General features: G+C 36.1%; 1 protein-coding gene across 1 annotated transcript in view; it reads left to right on the top strand.

Moving 5' to 3' along the window:
- The first annotated feature begins 3,706 nt into the window (after window positions 1-3,706).
- The window catches only part of LOC104409160 (zinc finger protein 280D-like), a 28,352-nt gene continuing 6,287 nt past the window's right edge, over window positions 3,707-25,771 (top strand). Inside the window, exons 1-10 of the mRNA XM_010018956.1 lie at window positions 3,707-3,851; window positions 7,633-7,698; window positions 7,806-8,176; window positions 13,634-13,751; window positions 18,199-18,366; window positions 20,857-20,966; window positions 21,542-21,771; window positions 24,204-24,361; window positions 24,792-24,892; window positions 24,992-25,165. Coding sequence (XP_010017258.1) covers window positions 3,707-3,851; window positions 7,633-7,698; window positions 7,806-8,176; window positions 13,634-13,751; window positions 18,199-18,366; window positions 20,857-20,966; window positions 21,542-21,771; window positions 24,204-24,361; window positions 24,792-24,892; window positions 24,992-25,165 — 1,641 coding nt within the window. The remainder of the gene's footprint in view (window positions 3,852-7,632; window positions 7,699-7,805; window positions 8,177-13,633; window positions 13,752-18,198; window positions 18,367-20,856; window positions 20,967-21,541; window positions 21,772-24,203; window positions 24,362-24,791; window positions 24,893-24,991; window positions 25,166-25,771) is intronic.

Here is a 25,771-nt window from a genome sequence, read left to right as displayed (position 1 = left end):
GCCTTTTAAAGCTATATCTTGATACAGTTTAATGATGTTTTTTAAGTGTTTTAAAGAGCTAGTTCACAATTTTGACACTTGCTATCCTGGAACAATGGTTTAAAAACTTTTTATGAGATACATTTTTTCATTGGATTTTTGGACCTCTTGGATCCATGGACTACCTTTAAGGAGATTTTTATATGAATATGTATATATGCTTAGGCATCTTAAGAAAGCAAGGAAAATATAGTTTACTGGCGGTAAGTTTATCTTTCTTATCCTGGTGTCTGCATCTCCACTGGGAAACGTTTGTGGAGAGTGCTGAAGGACTCACTGTTGGGTTTGGCTTTGAGAGCAACCACTAGCAGGATTCCTGGAATGCATTTGCTATGTTAATGTAGTTAAAGAAGCTGAAAACTTGGAAGCTAGTTGTAATCTAAACATGAATGTAGAGGTTTCCTTTGGTAATGGAGACCATTTGAGCAGTTACTGACACCTGCAATCAAATCCATTCCCCCTTACTGCAACTTTGATTGCTCAGGCCACACGTTTTTTGACCTCTCAGTTGTGCTGGTAAAACTGTTAGTGGGCCAAGTTATTTTTAACCTGCACTGGTTCATGTTTTAGTCCCTTGAAAAGTTGTACTATAGCACAACAAGGGAGCAGTGCAGGAACAGGATGGAACGGAACCTATTAGGTTGGCTTTGTTGTCAGGAAAAAAGTCAGTGAAAGCTTGGCTTCAAAATACAGCATTGAGATTAAAAGAAGTCTGAAATAAATAAAATAGATTAAAAGGTCTGAAATAATCTTGATACTTGTCTTTTAAAAGTTGCCATATGTTTTGAGTTACCTTTTGAGAATACCTTAATGTACACATCCTGATTCATAAAATGAAATGTCCTTAAGAGGTGCCACCAATTGGTGTAACTTCCTAGAAGTCCATGGCTATGTTACGAAGTTACTTTTAACTTTTTCTTTTAAATAATCAGCTGCACTATAGTGTAGCTGAGGTTATCACATGCATCTGTTAGAATGTTGCTAATATATAGATTGCTTGTGCCTATTTTGTGTTTTTAGTATAAATTACACATGCTCTCATTTGCACTCTCTGAGCACATTTTATAATTGATTACTTTTTTACTTGAGGTCAAATACAACTCTTTATTTTTATTTTTTTTTTTTTTTTTTATAAACCCCCCCCACAACTCATGTCAGTTCCATGAAAAAAAGATTCTGAAGGTGGTCTTTCATTGTGCCTTGAAGTCTAATAAACTTTGCCTCTGTGTTAGTAAAGAAAAGGTGTTCTAAGGAATGTCCTTCAACAGTCATACTGCATTCTCTTTCGAAGACCCTGGCACATCGTCTCTGTCAAGTGGAAATTAGCTTTGTACTTTTCCTCTTTTCCCGTGACAAGAATCTAGTTTAGTGTCTTATTCTCTTCTTTCCTAGCATGATGTTTAACTTCAGCACTCAAAACTGATGGAGGGAAGAAGGAAGGAAGGAGGAAAGTAAAGCTTTACTACTTTATGCTGTTCCTAAGACTTAGCATGTCACGCCAGCAGCCCAATTCTCATGGACTTTAATGCAATGACTTTAAAGATTTTTCTGCTCCCCTGTGATGTGCTATTACAGACTTATTATTTCTACAGTCCATCACCAGATCTAGCAGCTCATTATTCCTATCCTGAAATTGTCTTCTCGTATTAGATACTAGATGGTTTCTCACTGCGCCTGGTGCTGAAGAGTTCCTTTTCAATCCCTGCTGATAGACAATGAGGGGTGTTATTGGTTTTGCCCAGTTATACTTTCAAAAAAGAAACTCGGCCCAATGTTTAGTACATATGTGTTTCTTGAAATACTTTTTGGAAAGGAGAAAATAATGGGAAATCATACAGAAAAATGTGTTGAATAAACACTCTTTTCATATTATAAGATAAATAGTTCATATTAAAAGACAGAATCATAGACTCAACCAGGTTGGAAAAGACCTTTAAGGTCAAGTCCAACCATTACGCAGGGACTGCCAAGTCCACCACTAAACCGTATATAATAAATAATTTAGTTTAAGAGGTACCAGTTTATGATTGTGAATGTCATCTTGTTTTTCAGCTTGTATATAAAGGTTTCAATGACTATTATTATATATATATTAGTGCTGGTCTGATGCCCTAGCTATTAGGTTTAGGGAGTTAAACTGTCAGAGAATTTCCAACTGTGTAATAGGGGGAAGTCAAGTTTCCGTAACTAGTATGCTTTGTCAGGTAAGTGTTGCATCAGCACAAGAATGAAAGAAGTATTGGTAACGCTTTCTGGTGGGGTAGCCTGGTAATAAGACCAGAAATACTGATTGTGGCCTTTGTGAAAGGAACTGTGGCACAGATATTCTTCACTTTTTGTTAAGCAGTCCAATGATGAATTGAATTACATGTGCTTAACTGCTCATTCATTTAAAGGAATCGCTGTAGTGGCTGGATATTAATATTCTTGTACTCACTGGGGTTTTCATGCAAAACTGCATTGTTTCCCCTCCGATTCACCAAAAATTGGAGACACTGGATTTTGTGAAGTTCTGTGTCTAAGGCAGAGCAAGTACCATTGTATGGGGGCCCTGATCCAAGTTATTGCTGGGACAGCACTGTGGTTTTATGAAATTACTGCTCTTACTACAGATTAGATCATTGGTAGTATGTGTAAAGAAATACAAAAGTTTTTATTTCCTGTATTGTTCAGAAATACTTTCAAGATTATGTTACAGGATGTGAAAAGAAAGAAGAAAACTTAATTGGTCATCACTTAAAAAAAAAAAACCACAAAAAACCCAAAAAACCAACCAAACCCAGTTGTGGTTAGAAGTGCTGATATTAATTGGTTAATTCCAGAAGTTACATATTTTCATACATGACTTTTTTTTCCTTACTGTAAGAGCAAGTCTCCATGCACAAGGGATTCAGTCTAGTGAGATAAATGCAGAATTTTTATGAAGTCCTAATTGATGATAAAAACACTATGCACTGTGTTGTGGGCATGGGTTGGGATCTTTTCTATTGTTGTGGGTGTTTTGTTTCAGGGTGGGTCTTGGGTTTGGTTTTCTTTTCTTGTGGGTGATTTGTTTGGGTTTTGTTCTGTGGGTTTTGAGGAATTTTGTGATGGTTTTTGTGGTTTTAAAGAAAACATGACTATATGGGAAGGCCTGGCAAAATCTTAGAAAATCTGTGGGGCTGTGGTAGGTTGTGGGTTTGGGTGGGTGTTTGGTTGGGTTGGGTTTATTTAGATGTAAAGAGATTAAAGCTGTAATTAGTGTTTCAGTAACTCGGTTGTGCGAGGTATTATTGCATGCTTCCTAATAGGGTCTTCGTGTTTCTTGCGGATCACCAGGAATAGGAGTTGTTTTTTTTTAAGATAATTTCAATATGGTGTCAGAGGCTTCCTCTGATAGTTACAGGAAGATTATAGAAAATAGTTTATGTGGAGGATATCCATGGTCTTTTCTCATCTTTAGTAGCAACAATTGGAATTTAGCAAATTATCAGAAAGGTGATGTGATGTCAATCTTTGAAGATCTTCTATATCAGATCAGGTTCAACCTGTACAGAACATGAGGGGTGGGGAAGGGAAAGAATTACTGTCAAGTGCAGTAATCTTTACTGAACAGTGAAACATTTGTTTCATGAAAGTACTGAATGGTTTGGTATGTGTGTTTTGTTTTTTCTTGTCTAGTCTCAAGATGGCAGAATTATTTATGGAATGTGAAGAAGAGGAGCTAGAACCATGGCAAAAGAGAGTGAAAGAAGTGGAAGAGGATGATGATGATGATGATGATGAGCCAATCTTTGTTGGGGAAATCTCAAGCTCAAAGCCAGCTAGTACATGTAAGATAACATTTTCCATAATTTAAAGTAGATACTTCTGGGTGTAAAACCTTAAACTTAATTTGAAGATATAGATTTAATTTTTTTTTTCCTTAACAGTAATACTTAAGAAATTCAGCGTCTTAAAGCTGTTTTGTAGGTCAGTGTCATACTGAAAATTTGAATTCATAAGAAATTCTGTTCCAAAATCCAGGTTACACACAGCTCTGTCTACCTCTAAACTTCGGTCTCTACAGTCAAAACAAGGACATTTGAAGGTTTTAGCCTTAACAATATGGTTAAAAATCAAATATATACAGTGCTGAAACCATGCATGCAATTGCTCTCAATATAGTTGATATTTAGTTACATACTTGGGAAGTGTCTCCCTGCTATAGGAATGTGTGTGAATTTAAGTATCTGTTTTTTCTCCACCCCACATTTCATGTGTTGGTGGACATCATTCTGACAAAACCAAGTAACTGTCTTAAAGTGTCTATTATAATATCACAATCGGGAAAAGTGATTAATGTGAAAATTGTAGAAGCCTCTCTGTTAAGAGAGAGATTTTCATTAATAAATACATTCATCCCCTGTAAAATAAAGAGATTTGTTTCATCAAGTTCTGTAGTTTTCTCCTAATGCAGGCAGTGCAGGGAGTGAGGTTAGGTGGTTGTGATGACAGCAGATGTGTCAGAATTCCGTGTTTGTCCTGTGCTTGTGCAGGTAAGTAAAGGAGAACATCACTTTTATTACTTAAATTTTAGTAATGAAACTTCTTGATTTCTGTGTGCGAAATGTGTGACCTAAGGTTTCTCTAGCTGTTGAATACTCGGGTCTTTGCCTGGTGAGGTTACTGCTTTCAGTTTCTGCCTTATCTCTGCTATGCTTTTATCCAAGATTTCCATAGTTGTTTTCTGAAGGCGTATAGTTCGCAGTGAAGAATCTCAAGACAAAATATTAAACTAAGCTTTTTGTCACACTCCAGTGCATGGACTTTCGAACTGTTGTTAGCTGTTCAGTCAATTTAGTTTACAGTGCTTTCATCTTGCATTTGAACATTATTGTACTTTGTTACTCTCTGGGATAGTAAGTCTAATGCTTCTTGCACTAGCTTAAAAAAGTGGAAAATTTTGCTTTAAAGAAAGATGGAAGCTGATGTTAAAGTTTTCTCACCTGAAAATAGTTCCTAAGGGTTAATGTTTTTTAATATTTTAAATATATTCTAGATATTATTGAAAATTTAAGGAATGTTTTAAAATTGCTCTATGAAGTTTTCTGCAATTACAAACTTCTAGAAGGACTGATAAAAAACCTTACTGTTTTCTGGAAGGCCCAGAAACCTCTGGATTGCTGCTGGTCCTTGGCAGTAGGTTATAGCATAGAACAATCGTTAAGGCACAAGGCATACATTGGAGCAACAAATATGCCAAGTTTCATTGCAGTTATTGCAGTTTCAAGATTTTTTTTGTGGTCATAAAGGATAGAAATAGTTCAGATGAAATCAATTTTAATATGATTCAGCAACTTCAAGAACTTTGATAAAAGATACTTAAAATGGGTGCATCGTATTCTAGTGCTGTCCATACTTGGTCCTGACAGAAGTAAAATCACTTATGGTATAACTTTTTACTTTATCTCTTTTCCTTCCCTTTCCTCAACTTTTCTCTTTGTAATCTTCACTATCAAAAACAGCTATGGAAGAATGACCTCAGTTCTTCTCTGGCTTGTAAGTAGTACTACCTGGCAGTAGTCAGGCTTCAGTTTGTTATTGGTGATAGGCAGGACACAGTGAACTCAACTTTTCTTATCACTGTTGTTTAGTTTTTCCCTGAGAAAATTCCTGTCTGATTAGATGAATAATGAGATGATAAATGGAAACTTGTGTGTAGTTCTTAATTTTCTGAAAGGTGTGTTTTCTGCAGTACACAGCATTTTTTTTTTTAACCTTTTCCTGACAGTGCAGCTATCAGTTCTTACACAGACTGGTGTGGAAAACTAGAAGGCAATGGTTAAAAACTCAACTTTGACTTACTGCCACAGTGTCATGTACAATAAAGTGCTGCTTCTGATGTACTGGAAGATTAGTTTGACTAGGATGAAAAGTAATTTATACTTTGTTCCCTGTACCATTTCCTGCAACCGCTCATTTTCCCTGCAATTACTGATCATTTTTGTTGCTTCCTTTTTCATGATACAGACCTGTAATTTGTTGCTACTTTAAAATGTTGTTCTGCATGTTACCTTTCTTATACTTCAGTGCTGTTATACCTACACAGGACAAATAACACTTTGATGGGGAAGGGGACAGGTCTCACCAAGGCTGTGATGAATCAGTTGAGTCATGTAAATCTAGTTTATAATTCTAAATCACTGAATTATCAGCATTTTCTTTTTAAAAACAATAAAATCTACCTTTGCATTTTAGGATATCAACTGTGTGTGCATCAGACTGTCTGAAGCTGAGTATACTTTGTGAGACGACTTTTATGAGAGAGGGTTTTTTTTTTTGTAGGTAGATGAAGCTTCATTTCACTCTGGAATTCAAATGTAAGGTATAGGCTTATTAATAAACACAAAGAAGTATGTATTCAGATAAATACCAAATTAAGGTAATTCTTGCTTATCGTTAGTGTTGTGTTGGAGTAAAAATAGTATTACTGTTACAGAATGAAATTTTGCCATAGCTTAAAAAATGTAAGCCTGTTTGGATCTGTTTGCAGCTGCTTTTTTATTCATATGATCTAAATGCAGGTGACAGGTTGAAAGCTGTGATCATCTGAGCTCTACTGCTGTTGGTTTTATTCATCAACCTGAGTAGTGTGTACTAATAAGCCATTGCTGGTGGAAACAGCCTCAAGGTTGTTAAACGCAATGTGCAGGTACTCTGTATTGTTTGAGATCCTGATGTAATCTGACCCTGGCTTGAGAAGGAACTTTAAATCTTGCTGGTTAAATACTGGAGGATCAATCTAATGTCATATGCATATTTTCACATGTCAGAGCAAGAAACTCAATTGCAACAGTAACAAAACTGAGAATCTGGGGTAGAAGAATACTTGGATTTGATGAATATTTTTGTAACTTTCTGGAATGATCAGAAACCCCAGAGTAATATGTCAAAAGTTGGGGAATGTTGGTGGCATCAACTAGGGAGTAAACATCAAATCCAAGAAATTACATGTGTTTCCTGCGAGCTGGAACTCTGGTCATAGACTACCATGTAGAATGTTGAAGAAAATCAATCCTCCTGTAATGCAGTTCCAACACAACTATTTTGGTTGCTGGTCTGTTGAGTTGTTTTTCACACTGGAAAATGGAGATCGTGAAGTCTAAAACCAAGTTTGTAAGTGCTGTATTTTCCTGTAATACAGAAGCAAATTGTGTAGTTGCTGATTGAGACAAAATGCTTCCTTTAGTGTAGAGCAGTTACAGTATTTGGGAACTTATTATATATGTGAGAAATAGAAGTAAATACGTTATAATCACCAAAGCTAAATATTTATGAAATGTTCTTTTTTTTTTTTGTTTTTGTTTTGTCTTATTTGTGTGTTAATCTATTTCTAAGAAAATAAAAACTGAGCTTCTTAGGTGAACTAGCTTAACCTAAAAGGAGAGGAGAATGTATCTTAGTTTGTACAAATTGCACTTTGTTTTGCCAGGTATTTATTTTAGAAATAATCTTCTAATTTATTAGTCAAATCCTAATTGGCTTACTTAGTGGATATGAATGCTACTTTTAATTTGAAAAGCAATAAAGCTTTTAATTTAACTGCAATTAAGATAATGTAACTTTTGACAGATATTTTGAACAGAGTCAACCTCAGCTCATCACGAAGGGGGATACAGAATGGTGCACCCAGTAGAGGTACTTTATTGTCCTAATATGGTAATTAAAACCAAAAAATGCACAACACTTATGAGACATCTGACTGCAAAATTATAGAAAGATAACTCTGGAATCCTTTGCAACAGGTACAGTTACTACATTCAAGCCTGACAGTCACCATTATGCGCCACCTGCCTCCAGTCCCAGTGCCATGCCTGTGTCATCCGTCTTTCAGTCTGTATCCAGACCTACAACTAGCTCTGTAGCTATTCAGCCATTGTCTATACCAGTGAATGTTTCAGGAACTTCACAAACACCGCAGAGACCAATTGCTGGATGTTTATCAACACAGCAGATGCCTGGGTCAAGTTTGGGAATATCACAGCCTGTTAGCAGACCTGTAACCATTCCAGTGACAACACAGCCAGTATCAAGAAATATCACGGTTCCTGTAGTGGCTCAACCTGTATCCAGGCCAGTGACTACTATAACATCAGAGCCTGTAATACTCGATCAGGTAAATTTTTATTCCCTTAAACTATAAAAGACTCCGGTGCAATTACTTTTGAATAAATTAATAAGCAACATGCTTACCCAGTCTAGTAATTTGAAGACCCGGACTAGATTATAGACTAGCATTATGTAAACTGTGAAGATTCTAGGACCATAACCTTGCACTGGTGAATTAAAATATATATTTGAATATACTAATTTGCAAGACTCAAAGATGAGAGCTTTAGTAACAGTGGAGTTACATTAAATGAAGATCTTAGGCGTAAGAGAAATACATACTGTTTAGGTCATGTTATGTGGAGAAATAATGGAAATGCACATTCTCTAAATTTTGCAGTTTTTTTCTTTTGTTCAGAGACAGATCCTCTGTATTGATAAGTTAATTTCATTTTTAAATAGCTTGCATTTGGTGTTTAAAGTAACGTTGTGCTTTTCCCACCTGATTTTTACAGACCCTCTTGGGATTTTTATTTCTTAAGAGAATGCTGCAGTGGTAGCTTCTTAAGTGTTTTTGCTTTCTGGTTCACTTAGCACTTGTAGTGAAACAGTGGTATGGTAAGGAGGACTTAAGCAACCAAAAGTTGCAGGGTCAGTAGATGAGACAGTTTGGCAACATGATTGTTCAGTTTGAAAAGCCCAAGCGAATTATGCACATAGTTTGTGTATCATAGATCTTCCTGATTGCCATAGAACCTCAGAATGATAACTTTAGGGAGTTAAGTTAAATGCTGGTTTTATTCCCTTGGCCATTGGACATTTGTGACACAGAAAGAATGAAAATTAAAAATTTCGTATGTGGATGAGGTAAACTATGATACCATTATTGAAAATAATATAAGATTAAACTGTTTAGACAGTATGTCTATAATATTAACTACTCCTGTCAGGTTAAAATGAAGCCTGACAGTAGGTTCCATATCTACTATCCATGCAAATATTAACACCTGTGGTTGTCCCAGCTGTTAGTCTTTTGGTATACATAAAAATCATGTGGCTTAGTGTATTCTGCATTCGTTGAACGGGGCAATCAGTCTGAATGAACATAGTTAATAAGGCCATTAAAGCATGAGAATAAGAGATTCTTCTTAAGACTTGTGGCTAAATCATTGCCCATGGGCGGTTGTATTTTAAGAAAAACAATGCAAAGTAATCATTGCCTATCAACTGAGTAGCTAAATCTCTGGCCAGTTCATTAGGAAAGAACTCATGGTTTCCAGTTTCGAGTCTTTGGCAGCTGATTGATAGTTTGCAGAGAGAAATTGTGGACATGTCTACTGAGGCAGGTTAGCAAAATCAGTCTGTCTCTGTATGTAAGAATGCCTAAAAGTGATATAGGCAAAAATCCAGATATCAGTAGGATGTTTAGATTGCCTCTGGAGTCCTCTTAAATCTGTCTTTCTACAGCAGGCCAGGTTGATATAGATAGGACTGCTACTTCACATGATGTATACACATTTCAAGTCTGTGAATTTTATTTTTATAGATGTTTGCTTAGGACATAGTATGCTTTATAAAATCCTTCAGAGGAGTGCTAGGATGTCTTGCAGAATCTTTTACTGCAAAAGAAAATCCCCTCCTTTACTTCCCTCACAGATCCATGCTTATGTTTTTGTTCTAATAGATAAAGCTGCTGGTGGCTTCTATGTTGTAGTTGTTAGTACACAGAGTTAGGAAAGCTGAACTTCTCCAAAAGGTATGTGTAAGCTGGACATAACTCATCAAGTCGTAATTTCCTTTAAAGACACTATGCACACAGCACTTGTGAGAGCTTTCTCATTTATCAAGTTTACTTTCAACAGGAATGTCACAGATGAGACTTCAGTTAAGTTTTATAGTATTACTTTGCCAAAATCTGCAATTTCTTCCTTGGCAGAGTAGAGAAATACCTATTTGAAGAAGTTGCAGCTGGAAATATAATTTTCAAGGTACATGGCATGGAAAAGGATTCTTTTTTTAGGGAGGTACTATAATTCAGCTTCTTGGGCAAGATCGTGTGATTTTTAGTATCATTTGTGCCACATTGCCATTTGCTGTTCTTAGTGTCACATGTATACAACCTATATTTTAGTTCATGTCCTTGGTTTGAATTCTTCATTCAAGAGCTCCATAGGTTTTTTTGGAAACACCTCCCCTCCCCTTTATCTAATCTTTATTTCACTTGGGGCCACTGTTTTATAGTGATGATTTTCTGCCTGGGGCTTTCTCACTTTTTGTTTTTGTTCACACTTTTTCTGTTTCTTCCTGACTTGATTCTTCCAAAGCTGCGAGGGCTTCAAATAAGTTTTTCTGGGCAATGTTTGGCATTTGGATCTTCAGCTTCCAGATGTTGAAACTTACCTTAGAAGTAAAATATTGTGGTGTGTGGATGGCTGTGAGGTCTGACTAGACACTGTGACAGGACCCTTTTTTAGCTGAACATCCTTTAGGCTGCCTTTACGTTCTTAATATGCTGCAATATTTCTTAATCTCAGGATGTGACAGTTTTTTCCGTGGGAACTGATTGCTTTTGATTGCAAACTGAGTTGGAACACATTTCCTCGATTTTATAACATGTGGGTCTATAAAATACCTTTTGTTGATGTTTGCTGTTCCAGTTTTATCATTGAAAATACCCATTTCCAGTCACAGGCTTGATTCACTGACTTTCTGTGAAGGACTAGTTCCTGTGATCTTGTTACTGCACTATTTTAATGCAGTTCCAGAAATTCTGAGTTTAATTTGGCTTCAGTCGTACTGTTCACAGCAATTCTAATTTAGTCAGAGCTAGTGCTGTTGTATATGATGGCACAGGGTATCCTCTTCTGTAAGAAGAATCTGTTCTTAGCGGTGAAGATTTTTCTCTATTTCAGCAGTTGCAATGCTCTCCCAATAAGCCCCAGCCAATTTTGTCCATATCTTTCCCCTACTTAATAGGCACTTTTGTCAGACTGAGTGTGATTCAGGTTCCAGTTGTTCCTACTTAATTTTGGGAGAGCAAAGGTCCCACACCACACATGATAATTTCCCTGTGTGGATTTGGTTACCAGTTACTGTGTTGGTTTCCACAGTTAGGAAATCTATGATGAACACAGTATGAACTCAGTATTTTCACTAGTCTCTTGGAAAACTAAGAGTGGTGGTGGATTATTTTTCTTCACTCGAACCTTAGGATATTAATTTATAAAGGTGTTGGGTTTTGCTTTTCTTCATATAAGAACACCTGTATGTTAGTTGGATTTTGTACTTTTCATTGATGTGGTAAATGTTTTTCTTTAGAATGTTTTTGCTTTCTAAAGCATGGGAAGATATGGGGGGGGAGGGAGGTTTGTATGTAAAATGACAGAGCCAAATTGCATTAGAAGAATAATTGTAAACAGACAAGGACGTTTTGAAAGTGACAAGACTTTGAATTTGCAGGCTGTCTGCTTTTACTTTTTTCCTTACCAGGTATTTTGAGTATATTCTAGGGACATGTACACATGCCATCAAAATACCCAGGTTGTTTTTTTTTGAAGAAAGTTAAAATGTTAGCACAGCATATTTAAAAAAAAAAAAAAAAAAAAAAAAAAAAGGAAGAAAAAAAATACACCAACCACAGAGTAGTAAGAGAAGCAGATTTTGCATGTACCTGTTGTAATGGTTGTATATTAAATGTAGGTGGTCTGCATAGTCCTCCACACTAAGAGCCTGCCACCAGCGGCCAGTAGCATTAGTTGTGCTTGAAGCAGGGTTTAGCTGAAGCTGCTTTGCTTGTAATTTATTTTACTGCTAGTCTGAAACCATTGTGGCTACAGTAACACATGCTCTTTTGTGACTGCAGCTTAAGTAGGTGTTACTCATAACAGATTAGAGCAGAGAAATTTAGTAACTATTTCCACAACTACTCTGGAACCTTTGTATTTAGTTTGGTTAGATTGGGTTAGGTCGCTCCCCAAAAGAAAGAATGGCTCTCCATTATCATTAAGGTCCTGCAGGGTCTTCATTTAAGAAATGTACAACAAAAAGGAAGGATGGCAAGAAGCATCTTCCTTTTTTGTTCAAATCTTTTCTCATACTTGAGAGTCTGAAAATAGCCTATTATACCTGTATGTTTGCTTGTGCACCACTTGTGGCAACTTCCACCACAGAGATGTTTTCAAATAAGTAGCACAACTGTGATTGGAAGCATTTTTTGAGTTTGATCTTTACAGCAGGAGGTATTTTGGCCTTTGTCTCATGGATACACTGATGACAAAGTCTGTGTATGTGTACAGGGTGATTATTTTGTTTTTCCAAGGAAAATGGAGCTACTTTTGTCAAATTTTGTTTCACAGTACAGCTTGATGAAGTGTAATCAACTGAATTATTTCCAAGGAAAAAGATCAAGTGTCAGTATTTTGCCATTCATACCTTAACACTGAAATTAATCCTAACTATTATAAGGTTTTTCTTAGCTCCTTATTGCTATTGCTGAAAATATTTCGTGATTGATTGTGTTAGGATAAATGGCATACTAAGATGTGAGCAGTACTGATGAACTTTGGAAAGAGTATTTCTCCTACCTTGCCCTGAACCCTGAATACATGTAAAGAGAAGGAAATTTCATGTTGCTTTTCCCTCCAAATGTTACCTATTGAGTGATCAGTGAAGGTGGTCAATTTTAACAGTTTTCAGTGTTGGAGCCAAGAAATATAGACTGTTCAATTTTCTAGGTTATATGTGCTATTGAAGGACAAACCTTCAAAACTGAAGGGTAAGAGAATACCTGGTGCACAAAACTTAATACAAGAAGGCACTAAGTAACATGAATCAACTTTGATATTAGCTATGTGCTTTCAAAAGAGGTATATTGTTTACAGAAGTCCATATGAAATTATGTAAAAGAAAAAAAACCCCTTAGTAATACCGTGTATTATTGCCATTCCCAGTCAACATCCTATAGATACTTTTACTTCACTTAAAGCTTGTCCACTAAGTAGAATTTGACTTATTTAGTATCACCTTGCTTTGAGAAGCTGCTTGCTGCAAGTTTATGCTACTTTTGAATTGTGTTTTCTGATCTTTTAAATTGCACCTAGCACACTGCAACACACAAGAGTAACACGCAACTGCCTGAGTTTCAGTTGAAGGAAGAAAGTATTAAGAGTTTTTTGAAAAACAAGTATAATCTGAAATATCATCAGACTTTTGAACAAAAGCAGTTACAATTAGCAATTCAAACAGGTTTAGTAATACTTCATAAAATGGACTTTCCCAGGTCTTATGGTTGTTTTTACTATTCTGATACACAGCTATGAATAAATTAACCCCTGATGAGAGTTGCAAACTTATTAAAATGTCAAAAGAAACTATTTTTGGGAGATTGTAATTAACTTGATTTACAGCTGAGTATTTAGGAGTACTTTTAAACAGTCATATGTTTTTAAAATAAGCCCTTTGAAGCCTGCAAGTGAAAAAATGTTAAACCTCAAATTTCTTTTCCCTCTTGAAAATATCTCATTAGGATTATATTATGGATTCTCCACCAGCTGCACCAGATAATACATCTGGTATACTGTTTGGTGTGAGAGAGAACTCGGGAGTTCCACAGTACCAGACTGGGCCAGCAGTGAATGTAACAGGTGGGTATAAATGTAGTAGTTGATAAGAGAAAGAAGCAGCCTGATGTCATTTAAGTGGAGCACAGATCTTTGGGTTGTAACTTTAAATAGGATTTCTAGAACATAGTATAGTTACTCTTTTCTTCCCCCTGTACATAAAATCGTGGAATGTTTAATGAAATAAACTTTGGATGCTTGTGTTGTCAGTCTTCGCTTTTCAGTGCATTAGACTGTAATATCGACTGATGTCTTACAATGCTCATTTAGGTGGAAAAAAAAGTATTGCTAGATCTGCTGTAATTTTTTTTAGACTGATAAAGGCTCATTTTCAGTATGTCCAGCACTCTTTGACTAGCATGAGTAGGAATGATTCTTGGCAAAAGAGGGGCTGTCAACAGTATGAGAAGAACTTTGAGTCTGTTGAGTGGATTCCCTTCAATGATGGATGATGATCTGGGTTTCTTGACTGCTATGTATAGAAGCTGGAGTAGATGAGATCAAAAGAATCCTGACTGAAAAGATGGGAAAGTGAAAGAGTACATAGTTCAACAATATGGGTTGGGTTTGGTTTTTTTCCAACTAGCTAAATTGTGTTTCTGCTGAGACTATTTAACCTACTTAAAAACAAACCAGAAAGCACCTTTTTTTGTGTCACAGCAGGTGAAGCAGGTATGAAGCATACAGTGTACTCAGTCTTAAACAGGCTATAACTTGGGACTTCCCTTCTCTTTTGTGAAGGATTGTACTTTTGTAATAATGGACCAGAATCCTGTCATTCAGTCTGTAAGTTACAGATGACAATCGCTTCTGATTCTTCCGTGAGGTGACAGGTTATGTACAATGAATGGCCTAACTGGTCATACTAACAAGTTATGTGGAACATAGTCATTGCTAGTTTATTCTCCTTGATGTGATGATTCTGCATCTCTAGTTTAGGTACTTATCAAAGAAGGTCTGGTAGTGTATTTCCTTGCGTGTGTCCAACTATTCTCTGATCTCATTCTTGTCTTACTGGGTTATATAACTTTTTGTTAAGTAAGCAGAAATCTTATTTCTTGCAAATGGTTCGGTATTCCAGCCATCATTCTCTAAAGAACAAAGTTTTTTATTGATTCTTTGTTTGTTTGTTTAGGAGACCTGCTTGCATATTTAAAGCTTACTTGCATTAGTCTCTTATCAAGGAAAAAATACATACTTCAAAGCATCCAGGAATGTAATTCAAAACTTCTTAAATATACCATATTTATTCTATCTTTATTTCTCTGAGATGACAATAGGATTTAGAAATTAAAAGGTTTAGAATTGTGGGTTGAAACACAAGTATCTTTGTCACAGAAGGCAAATTTAAGATAAATTTCACTTTACAACAAGAGGCATCTGCGTATTTTGTGGTTTGGCTTGTACAATGAAGTCACCTAAGATGCCTGTGTTCATGTTGATTGTATATCCCAATGCCTAGTTGCCTGCTGATGCTATGCTTCCTCTAATTCACATTTAGTACTGTAGGCAAAAGACATTCTGGAATATGGTATTTAAAAGCAGAATCCTTTTAGGAACTGGCCTGTGATATGCAGGACAACTTAAAATCTGTACGTGGATCACTAAAGACATTTCTTTAGCTCGATAGCATAAATACTAATTTCTGAGGTCTAAGTAGGGAAACGACATCAACCAATAATTTTGTTAGTTTGCTAAATAGGTGGTGGTGTTAACTTAAACAGCATTGGTAACTTATCTGCAGGTTGGATGGCCACTGGAGATGTATGTAAAACTGTAGTTTGCTTTCTGTGAGAATATTTTAAGATCATTCTCCCACTAACTTTACCCACTTGAAGGAACCAGAAAATGTCATAACCGATAGAAGAGCTGTTTTCTTGTCTTTAGGAGTTGACTGGGCTGTATACATGTATTCATAGCAATATATTAATGTTAGGTGTTGGTGAGGGATCATGCACTAGAGTCCTGAAACATTTTGGTTTTCGTATCCCTATTCTGTTAATTTGATCTGTTAGCACAGTACATTTAATGCTTTTACCGTAGGTTACCACTTCCATGTCTTTTGCCATCGTTCATAAAATCAGGCCCAGCCAGCACAGATGCACCCAGCAGTGTTAAGGATTTTACAGTAGTGCTGTAATGCATGTTGAGAAACCTATCGGGTTGGTGATAGAGCATCCAGTATACTTTGCTCCTTCTTGCAATCATTTTAGATATTGTACACAATAATACTGTGTGTGTGAGAACATTCAACTGTTTAATAACAGATATAAAACATTGACGAAAGTACTCACCGATAGCATGAAGTGATGGTAACAGAATCCTGAGCAGCCTGAAAATTAAGCAAGAATTGTTTGGCTGTTTCTTTTCTCTGATGTCTTGAGTATCTGGAGTCCCTGATAGTTTCAGCTGTGTGGTCTGCTGGGTGGAGGATTAGACAAACTAGTCTAGAACACGGGTGACCTACGCAGCAGCGGTGTTTACACACTACCTGAGAAAGACACTTCGTTGAAAAGAGGAGTCAATCTGATTTATACTGGCAAGATATTAAATAATTACTGGAATTGGTTTGATTATCTTTCAGAATAGGCTTAATTTTTTTTTTAAGTGAACAACAATTCAAATGCAAGCCTATGTATATTCTTCTGAAAGAATTTATTAGATCAGAGTTGTATAAACTGAGTTAAGAATGTTCACCTTTATAAATACATGAAATAGCCTTCAGGCTTTAACTGAAACTAGTACCAAATTTTTTGACATGTGAAAATAGTCTTTTCCTCCAAATCAGGTTTTCTAGAGTAAAAAAAAAAAAAATTGGTGGGGTTTTTTTTTTTTTTTTTTTTTACTGATTTTTATAAAATCAGTCAGACCTCCTGTGTTATCCCTGGCCCTCATTGCACAACTACACGTAAATAAGTATATTGTAGCAATGCCTGCTGTAGGTTGATGGCCTGATGCTTGAATAGCCTCTGATACAGACGAATGCTAAAGTCATACCAGCTTTATGGAAGCCTTTGCTGATCAAGACACATACGTCAATGTAACTAGCTCATATACCTAACAGTGCAAGTGTAAGTATATTAAAAAACCCTAGAAACAAGTAGTATCTAATGAATTACCTGTTTATTTTGTGAATGTGTTCATTACCTTAGCCAAACAACACCTACAGTGAGACATTTGAGCTTAATGTGTTCATTTATGTTGGAAAGAAAAGGTGTGTTACAATGGATAATGTTAGGATTATTAAATACATATAAAACAAGTGAATTATGTTTTCCTGTATGTGAGGTATAGTGTAGTAAATTCTCCAAAATTCTCAAATATCAGCATTGCCTGCTGGGGGTCTTTGCCTCTGTGGGTTGAATGGGGAGACTATCCAGACTACTTGCTATATGTAGATAGTTACTACTGAGTAAACACAGCTTGGGGGTGGGAGGGGTTTTGTTTCTTCTCAAAAGGATGAATCATTGTGTGACACAAGTTACCCCTGCTTGTTGAAGATGACTTGCTAACTCAGTTTCTTATTACACCCAAAGAAATCTGGTTGGAGCAGCTAGACCATTGTGGGGGCAATATTCAAGAATGTTCTTAGTTCAGATTGTTGCGCCTGGAACTGAAGTCTGGTCCTTGTCATTGCTTATGGTAGTCTTAAGGCTATTTGCAGTCTGTGATTCTGACAGATTTACAAGGCCTGTACTGGCACTTCAGACTTCTTGGTATGTAGCTCTGCTTTTTCAGGTCTACTTGAGGACTGATCTCTCTGTTGATATTACATCATCAAGGGTAATCTTACAGTGACAGACATTAGTTTCAGGACAAGATGGAGCAGAGTTTTGATGGGCATGTTAATTAGGCACTGAACCTCTGATTTCAGAGTTGTTATTTAGAGATCTTTCATTTAGAAGAAATACTGCCAACAACTGTTCTTGCAGAAGGGAGCAAATAGGTGTGCTGTGATTAGTCATTAGGAGTTACGACACTTTTCATTCTGCATACAACCTCAAGTCTCAAATGTTTTACAGAATTATATAACAAACTAAACCAGCATTAACATAGAACCGGGAGAAAGGATAGATGTTTCTCATCAGAAGAGCAGAGGTTGTTCGAGGCAGCGGGCATTGCGTAAACCAGCTGCTTAGCTTAATTTTATTAGCATGAACTCACCTCGTCTCAGATTAGTGTGGGTCAAGATGTGAAAAGTAGGCCAAGTAAATACAGGTGGGCATAGTATGATTTACTGGGTTTCAGGGATGGGTCTGTATCTCTTTCCATTTACCCTTTCCTTCTCCACTGGCCTTCAAATGTTTAGTCTGAGTTGGATATTGTTTTCTTCACTTCTGTATGGTTTATTATTTAGGGAGATCTTAACTGGTTTATGTGGACTTGCCCATCCTTTAAAGTGTAGGCATCACTGCTGTGTTTGTAATATATTATGGAAAAAAATGAGGTTCTTTAATTTACACCACTGTAGGTCTCAATGAGAGTGTTTTTGTATCTGAGTGTCTTGCTATTTCTGAAGACAATAGAGTATCTCCAAAAAAGGCCAAGCCTAATGAGGTTGGTGCTGGAAGCAATTCAGCTGTTTCACCTACAGTTAACTCTACAACAGTAACACCATCACAAAATGTATCTTCAAAAGGCAGGGTAATCGAATGGTCTAGCTGTCAGTCCATGCCTTTGTTGCATGGAAGAAGGTAGCACTCTTGTAATGTTTGAGTTGATTGCTATTATTAATGCTACTAAGGCAATGTAAATGAGTAACTGTTCTTATGCCTTAAAAGAAGAAAAACCTTTCTATGCAAGGGTTTACAAACCTTTACAAGTTAATACACCCTAGATTTTTATCTGTTAAAATTTTAGACGTTTGTTGTTTAAATTGTTATTTGAATTCTGTAAAGCAATGACTTATTTGTTCAGCGGCTGTGAAGACAGATGATCAGAATAAATACCCCTGACGTCATACCCTTAATTCAGATTTTCTGCATCAAATAACTGAAGAGGGAGTTGAAATTTAAAAAAAAAAGCAACCAGAAGATCAAGACTTAAATAATTCTGTGACTGCTGAATTTGTCAGCCAATTCTGTTATAAATAAATAAATAATTGTAGCAATGCCAGGTAAGGTAGCAAGGACTCAGACTGTAGAATCTCCATCTTAGGAGACGTTCAGAAGCTCGCTGGATGTGGCTCTGAGCATCCCAAATAAAGTTGGACTTTGAGTGAAAAGCTGGACAAAACCACCTCTACAGGTTCAACCTAAATTACTCTGTGAGTCTGTACTTTGACTAATTATTGCATTTTGCAGTTCCTCCCTTTCTTTTGCAGGTGTGTTTTTGATACAGTTTAAAGTAGTGGGAAGGGAGGAGACAGATTTAAGTTTCAAAGAGAGGATGTTCTTTGAAAGACCTTTTCTTCCCTACAAGAAGAGAGGTAGTCTAGCTGTTTCAGCATATTAATAATTATGTGTGTTTTCCTCCAGAGCCAAAAGGTGCTTTCCAGCTGGTTGTAATAGACAAAGATTTATTCATGACTTTGAGAGATTTCCAGTCACATACTCTCTCCCATAATGTTAAAATGAGGTGCTACCTGCGATTCTGTTAGGAATAATTTAAGATTTGGGGGTTTTGTCTGTTTGCAGCTGGTTTATTATCAGAATCTTCCCCAGCAACCAGAAGGAAGTGGCTATAATATGGAATATTGCAGCAAAAAATTTTCCTCCACCCTGGGTTTTATAAAACAGATACTATGCCGCAGCCTAAAATACACGAAAGATAATTAGAGGATCTTCCTAAACGCTGTAACAAAGTCTCTAAGCCATTCCGTGCTAGTATAGCAATTTCTAATCTCTCACAGAATGCAACACTGAAGCGCTACAGAACACGAAATTTTGCTGCAGAACCTGTTTTCTTCCAGCTCAGCTTGCACTTAGCTGTGATGCGTCCAAGTCTTTTACCAAGAGTAATAGCAACAATATGCAGCACTGTTTTGCAGTACATCTCTTGCATGGCCATCCATTCATGTGGTGGGCTTTGTGCTTAATTATGATTCTTGGCAATACTGTTAGCTTCAATGAAGAATACTGTCTGATCCATGTTTACCTCATGGACTATGCAAGACTACTTTTGTGCAAAAATGTGTAATGCATGGTCATCTCTTGACTTACAGTTATTTACTTATTCCCTTGTTATGGATGAATTTGTGTGGTTATTCTTATTACATTTTTTTCATAGCCCTAGCAGGGTACACTTGACTCTACGGTTGAGATATTACTTGAAACTCTTCCTGTGTTTAACCTCTTCTTCTAAACTACATACTTGGCATGGAGTCATCCAGCTGTGTGAATGACTTGAGAGTGCAAGAGAACTTCATCTGGAAAAGTAGCACCTGCTCTGATGTTTTTTGGCAATTTGGAGAAAACTGGAAGCATGGGTTTATTCATTGAAGTTTAAGCTAATGCAGTTTGGTTTGGGGTTTTTTGGGTTTTTTGGGGGGTTTTTTTTGTTTTTTGTTTTGTGGTTTTGCTCGGAAGGTATTAATCATTTTACGTTGACAAGAAAAATACTATTTCTATTCATTACTGGGAGTAATTACTTAGAGGATTTATTCTCCAGGTTCTCCTTTGCTCAACAGGAATGCTGCATCTGAATAGGCCTAGGTTCCAACAACTGCCCAGAGAGAAATATCCTCACTGAGAACCAGATGGTGAAATTCCTTTCCAAAATCCATTATCTGAACCCTATTGTGATGATGATCAGGTCGTGGCATAAAACAAGTTTTACATGCTCATTGGAGAATCAAAGTTCTTTAAAACATCAAAAATTCATGCTATCTGGGGGGTGGGTGGTGCATAGAATTAATGCTTTGTCTCTATTATGCTACCTTCACCCTCCTATTTTTTCCTTGGTTGCTGCTAATATTTTGTAAAAGTTGTTTATCAAACAGAACAAACTCAAAGTGAGTTTGGAAAGAAGAAAGGGTGGTTAAAAGATGGTCATAAAACCTTGCTTATGGTTACCTCAGCTACATCAGTTGTAATAGTTCTTATTTGAAATTGCATATTTTGCTAGAATAATAATAAATCAAGTATTCTGTTTGTGAATTCTGTATCTTAACATATTTTAAATTTTACAGGTACAGATGCTGTAGTAAGCACTATTAAAAATGGAGGACCTTTTCCACGAGCTTGTCCAAAGTGCAATATTCATTTCAATCTTATGGATCCTCTAAAAAATCACATGAAGGTAAAATGTTTTGGACTGTTAAACATTATAACAAACTTACGTGGTCTTTGTTTGATTATGGAAGAGTGTCATGTTTTGATATGAAGATACACTGGCTTCTGGCTATGATCAACCAGAGGCTAAAAGCTCAGTATCTTGCAGTCATGGAGAGGAAGAATGGAAGAGTGGAGTTCTAATTCTACCCCTCTTTGCCTTATTTTTCCGATGAATGGAAGCATATTTGCTGTCTGTATATGATTTCTCTCTGCCACAGCTGTGACTTTTTGAACCACTGGCCAGATTCATGTGAATTCAATGAGGGTGTCTACGATAATAGGCAGCCAGTTGACCCACGTCTGTGTTAGATCACTACTAAGACAAAGACAACAGTGTAAACCTACCTTTTTATTCTGATACAGTTACTGTTCAAAATCCATATTCGAATATAAATAAAGTCAGTGTATCAGAGAATTGAGCTTTGTATCTTAACTGCATTTAGTGAGTGGCTTCAGTTTTTAAAATGTTGTCATTGATGCAGTTTGGTAAGAAAGATTGATTCCTTTGTTTCTGTTTCTTCTCTCCCCGCTTCCGTCCAGTATTGTTGTCCAGATATGGTAAATAACTTTTTCCTGGGAGTGGCCAAAACAGAATGTTCCAGCACAACAAGCAAGATTGCTGAATCTGAGAAAGGAAAATTGATTATGTTAGTTAATGACTTTTATTATGGGAAACATGAAGGTGACACCCAGCAGGTACAACAGGAGCAGAAGACTCATACGACATTTAAGTGCTTCAGTTGTCTGAAAGTTCTTAAAAACAACATAAGGTATTTGAACTCACTTCCTTAATTGTTTGTTAATGACTTGGAGCCCATAGCATGTAGTCTTGTGCATTGTCTCTCTGGAACAGAAATTTTTTTCTTATTGAAAACTGATAATAGTGGGTGGCTGAAGAAAAATTGAAGTAATTTTTATTATGCATGTATGGCCATAACAAACTTTTTCCAGATTAGAATTAGAAATTTTTATGGTGTTTAACATAAACAGTAGAGTTTTAATGAGAGCAGTTGTAGGACTTTGGGTTTAGAAAGGGCAACACAAAGTATTTTACAATTTGCCATCTGGATTGATGGTGATATCAGTAGATGCCAGTATTAATTCCCTTTAGGGCTGCACAATGACTAATAGTTGGTGGTTTCCTTATGTAACATCTGTTATTTTGATGGAATAATTTTACTTCCAAATGCTGCAAAAAAAGTTCAGTAAGCTGTTTTAATGGGTAGACATGCCTGTGTCATTGTTCCTTTGGAAGTTAAGGTCATTGAACTTTTATACATGCATTCTTCAAGGGAAGCTGAAGTAGCAGAATGTAAAACTGAAAAATGGACTATTCCTTCAAAGAGCATAGTCTGCAATTTAAATTGAACAGGTTTTTGCTGCCATTAGACCCATATTATTGAAAAAACCCAAGTTTCATATAATTGCAAACATTAAATTTGCTATTAATCATTCAGGATTTATATATCCTAAGTAAAAGTGTTGGTAGTTTGTCTTAAGCAGATTGAAATTGTCGTACGTTGCTAGACTTTAAAAGAGTTTACACTTGTGAGTTTTGTAGTTCCTGGTAATTATGGCATTTCTTCCCTTGCAGTTTATCTTTTTGAGTGCAATAAACGATGTTTGATATGGGCCAAGAGGTTTTTCTTCTGTTCTTATATGCAGAATACTTTTCAAGGAGGCCTTTATTGCAATATCATGAAAAGTAGTTCACAGAACGAATCCTTTATTTAAAGATACTGGGTTTATTTTAAAAATATTTTTCAGGCATTACTTTCTACTCAGCATTATATGGTAAGCTATTGGTGCTGTCGTGCCTGTGTAGTCTAGAGCAAGTCATTAAAAATGAGCACTTCATTTGTTTCTCTGAATTTCTCTAGAGCTGACTTTCAGCCATATTCATTTTTGCTGTAACTTTGTAGCTGTATTCTATAGTTTACTAACTTCAGGATTTCTTTTTGAAGGTGTATTTTACACTTTTAAACATTTCTAGTGGACAAAATATGTAGTATCTCTTTACTTCTAGTGGAAGTTTTCTGGACCTTAATTCAGAAAAGCACAAAATGATTTATCAGTTAATCCCCTACTTTCCTTAAAAGATCTATGGTTGAACATATAGGTCATGTTGAATCTATGTGAAATAGTGTTGTATTAAGGTAGTATACAGTACTAGTATCAGTTCCTTTCTTCTGCCTTTTTTTGGATTGGTTTTTATTTTTTTTTTCTTTTTTTTCCTTTTTTAAGCAACTGCATGATATTAGAAGCTTGAGCTCAAGAGACTATTCTCCTTGCTCTTCCCCCTCCCCCAATTCTAAGGTCACCACTTTGAGAACTACATTTCTTATGTGAGCGTGACCTACATTTGATAGTTCCTCTGGCTGAACTGAAATGAAGCACATACAAAACAGAACAGATTTTGAAGTTTAACAGTAGTGGGTTGTGCAACTAACCTATCCTCGTGCTGCTCCACCAGTAAGTGTGACCTGCCAGTGTCTAGACTTCAGTCAGAATAGGTTCCTGCTGCAGATAGGTGTGGACATACTAGTGAGGAAAAGGTGGTAACTTGTAGTAGTAACATACCATCAAGTTTCTCATAGTCTTTTGATTGTCAGCTGCCCAATGTCATTCTTTGATAACTGGTTTTCATAATTCAATTCAGTTCTGAGTGCTTTATACAAAGAAAGCTTCTGGAAGCCTGCCAGTTGTGAACGGAGGTACTTTCAGATAAAGCTGTAATGTTCTAATTACAGATATGTGCTTGCTACTTTAATAGTTTTGAGCAGAGCTGAAGTTATACTTGTTTCGGAGCTTGTCTTTGAGAGACTGATGGTGGTGAAGTGTGAACAGCTGACACATTTTGTTGTTGCCTTTCCTAATTTCCCTTTATTTCAAGACAATTTGCAACCATGAAAAATGCAATAGATTGCTTAGTCTCAGAACATGTTTCAGATATATTGTGTGTTTCTTGTAATAGTCAGGATTTCTTTTTAAGCTTTGAAAGGTGACTTCTGTCAGTCAGCTTGCTTAACTTGGTTACCTCCTTATTACTTTATGAACACTTATTCCTTAGATTTTTTTGAAACTGAGAAATCCTTCCAGAGTAAACTTTAAAAGAAGAATCTTGTACCTCTTGCATGTGGTATGTCATTTATAGTGAATGTTAAAATGCAGGGTTTGCACCTGTTTTCACTGTCATTTAAAGGTTTATGAACCACATGAAACATCACTTGGAACTTGAGAAACAAAGCAGTGAAAGTTGGGAAAGCCACACCACCTGCCAGCACTGTTACCGTCAGTTTCCCACACCGTTCCAGCTGCAGTGCCACATTGAAAGTACACACACCCCTTATGAATCATCTAGTAAGTTGAATTGTGTCACATTGAATCTTTTTGTGATCTAAAATTTTTACATATTTTCTGACATTTATTGGTTTGTAACTTCAGAGTAAAGCTCTTGTATTTTAAGAGTAGTAATCTTGATTTAATGTAGGAACTGAGTACTTGTTCTATTTATGTAAGAGCAACGTGGGTGGAAAAATATTTTTAAAACGTTTTTTGGTTTGGTTTTGTTTTTAGTTGAAAACTTGACTGCAAGAATTCACATTGTTTAAGGGCCTTGCACTCTTGGCTTTCTGAAATTGCACAGGGAATTACTTCTGAATTATAGAATAATCATTAGGTTGCTTCACCTTTATACATATTTACAGTTCACATATACGTAGCATTAAAATTTATCTCCTTGTGTCCCCAAATGAATTTTTTACCTTTTTGTTTTCTTTTGCCTTTTTAGCTATTTGTAAAATCTGTGAATTATCCTTTGAAACAGAGCAAGTTCTTCTGCAACATATGAAGGACAATCATAAGCCAGGTGAAATGCCGTATGTTTGCCAGGTATCTCAAGAGTGATTGTTTTGTATTTAGATTACTCCCACCCCCCCCATCTTTACTATCAATAAACTTTTAACAAGAAAGTCCACCTTTTTGCTTTAGGTATGCAACTACAGATCCTCAGCTTTTTCAGATGTAGAAACACATTTTAGAACAGTTCATGAAAACACAAAACATTTGCTATGTCCATTTTGCCTCAAAGTAATTAAAATTGGAGCACCATATATGCATCACTACATGAGGCATCAGGTAAGCAGATATTTTCAATCCTTGATGGTAGAAAAATGCTAAATATACATGATGAGTCTGTTTCGGGGGGGGGGAAGGTGTAACTGGTTTGTGTAGTTGTTACTGGATAAGAATACTTAATAGACAATCTTTAAGGGAATTGTTAGACTTGCTCATGTTTGTGTGTGACAGCAGCTTGTTAAGAAGAAAAACAACTGAATATCCTTGAAAAAGTATTTCTGCTATTTGGTTTCTTCATTAAGATGTAGTGATGTGTTCTGCTTCTCTCGATGTTAATAGTAAACCTTTCACTAGTTCAAGTACACAAATAGATAATGAAGTACCGTGTCTTCTTGTAACTGATTACCTGATTCCTTGTCCTCTTAGTAATGATACTGCCTTGCATTTTCATGTATTTAAATTAATATTATTAAATACTCTTTAATACTATTAACAAAATTAATACTATTGAATTAATGTAATTCGAGTAATTAAAGAGAGGATAATATTCTCTCTTCATTCTTCCACAGTAGGAGTACGGTTTTGTGCAATATCATTTTTTCTGGTTGACGTTTTAGAAACTGGATGGCAGTTGCTTGAGACCAGCTAGGGTTGGAGTTTGTTTATTTATCATGACATTCATGCTTTCTATAT

This window comes from Nestor notabilis, unplaced genomic scaffold (genome assembly GCF_000696875.1).
Source record: "Nestor notabilis isolate BGI_N333 unplaced genomic scaffold, ASM69687v1 scaffold6527, whole genome shotgun sequence".
In the NCBI taxonomy this organism is placed as follows: domain Eukaryota; kingdom Metazoa; phylum Chordata; class Aves; order Psittaciformes; family Psittacidae; genus Nestor; species Nestor notabilis.
This window is presented reverse-complemented; position numbering and strand designations above follow the sequence as displayed.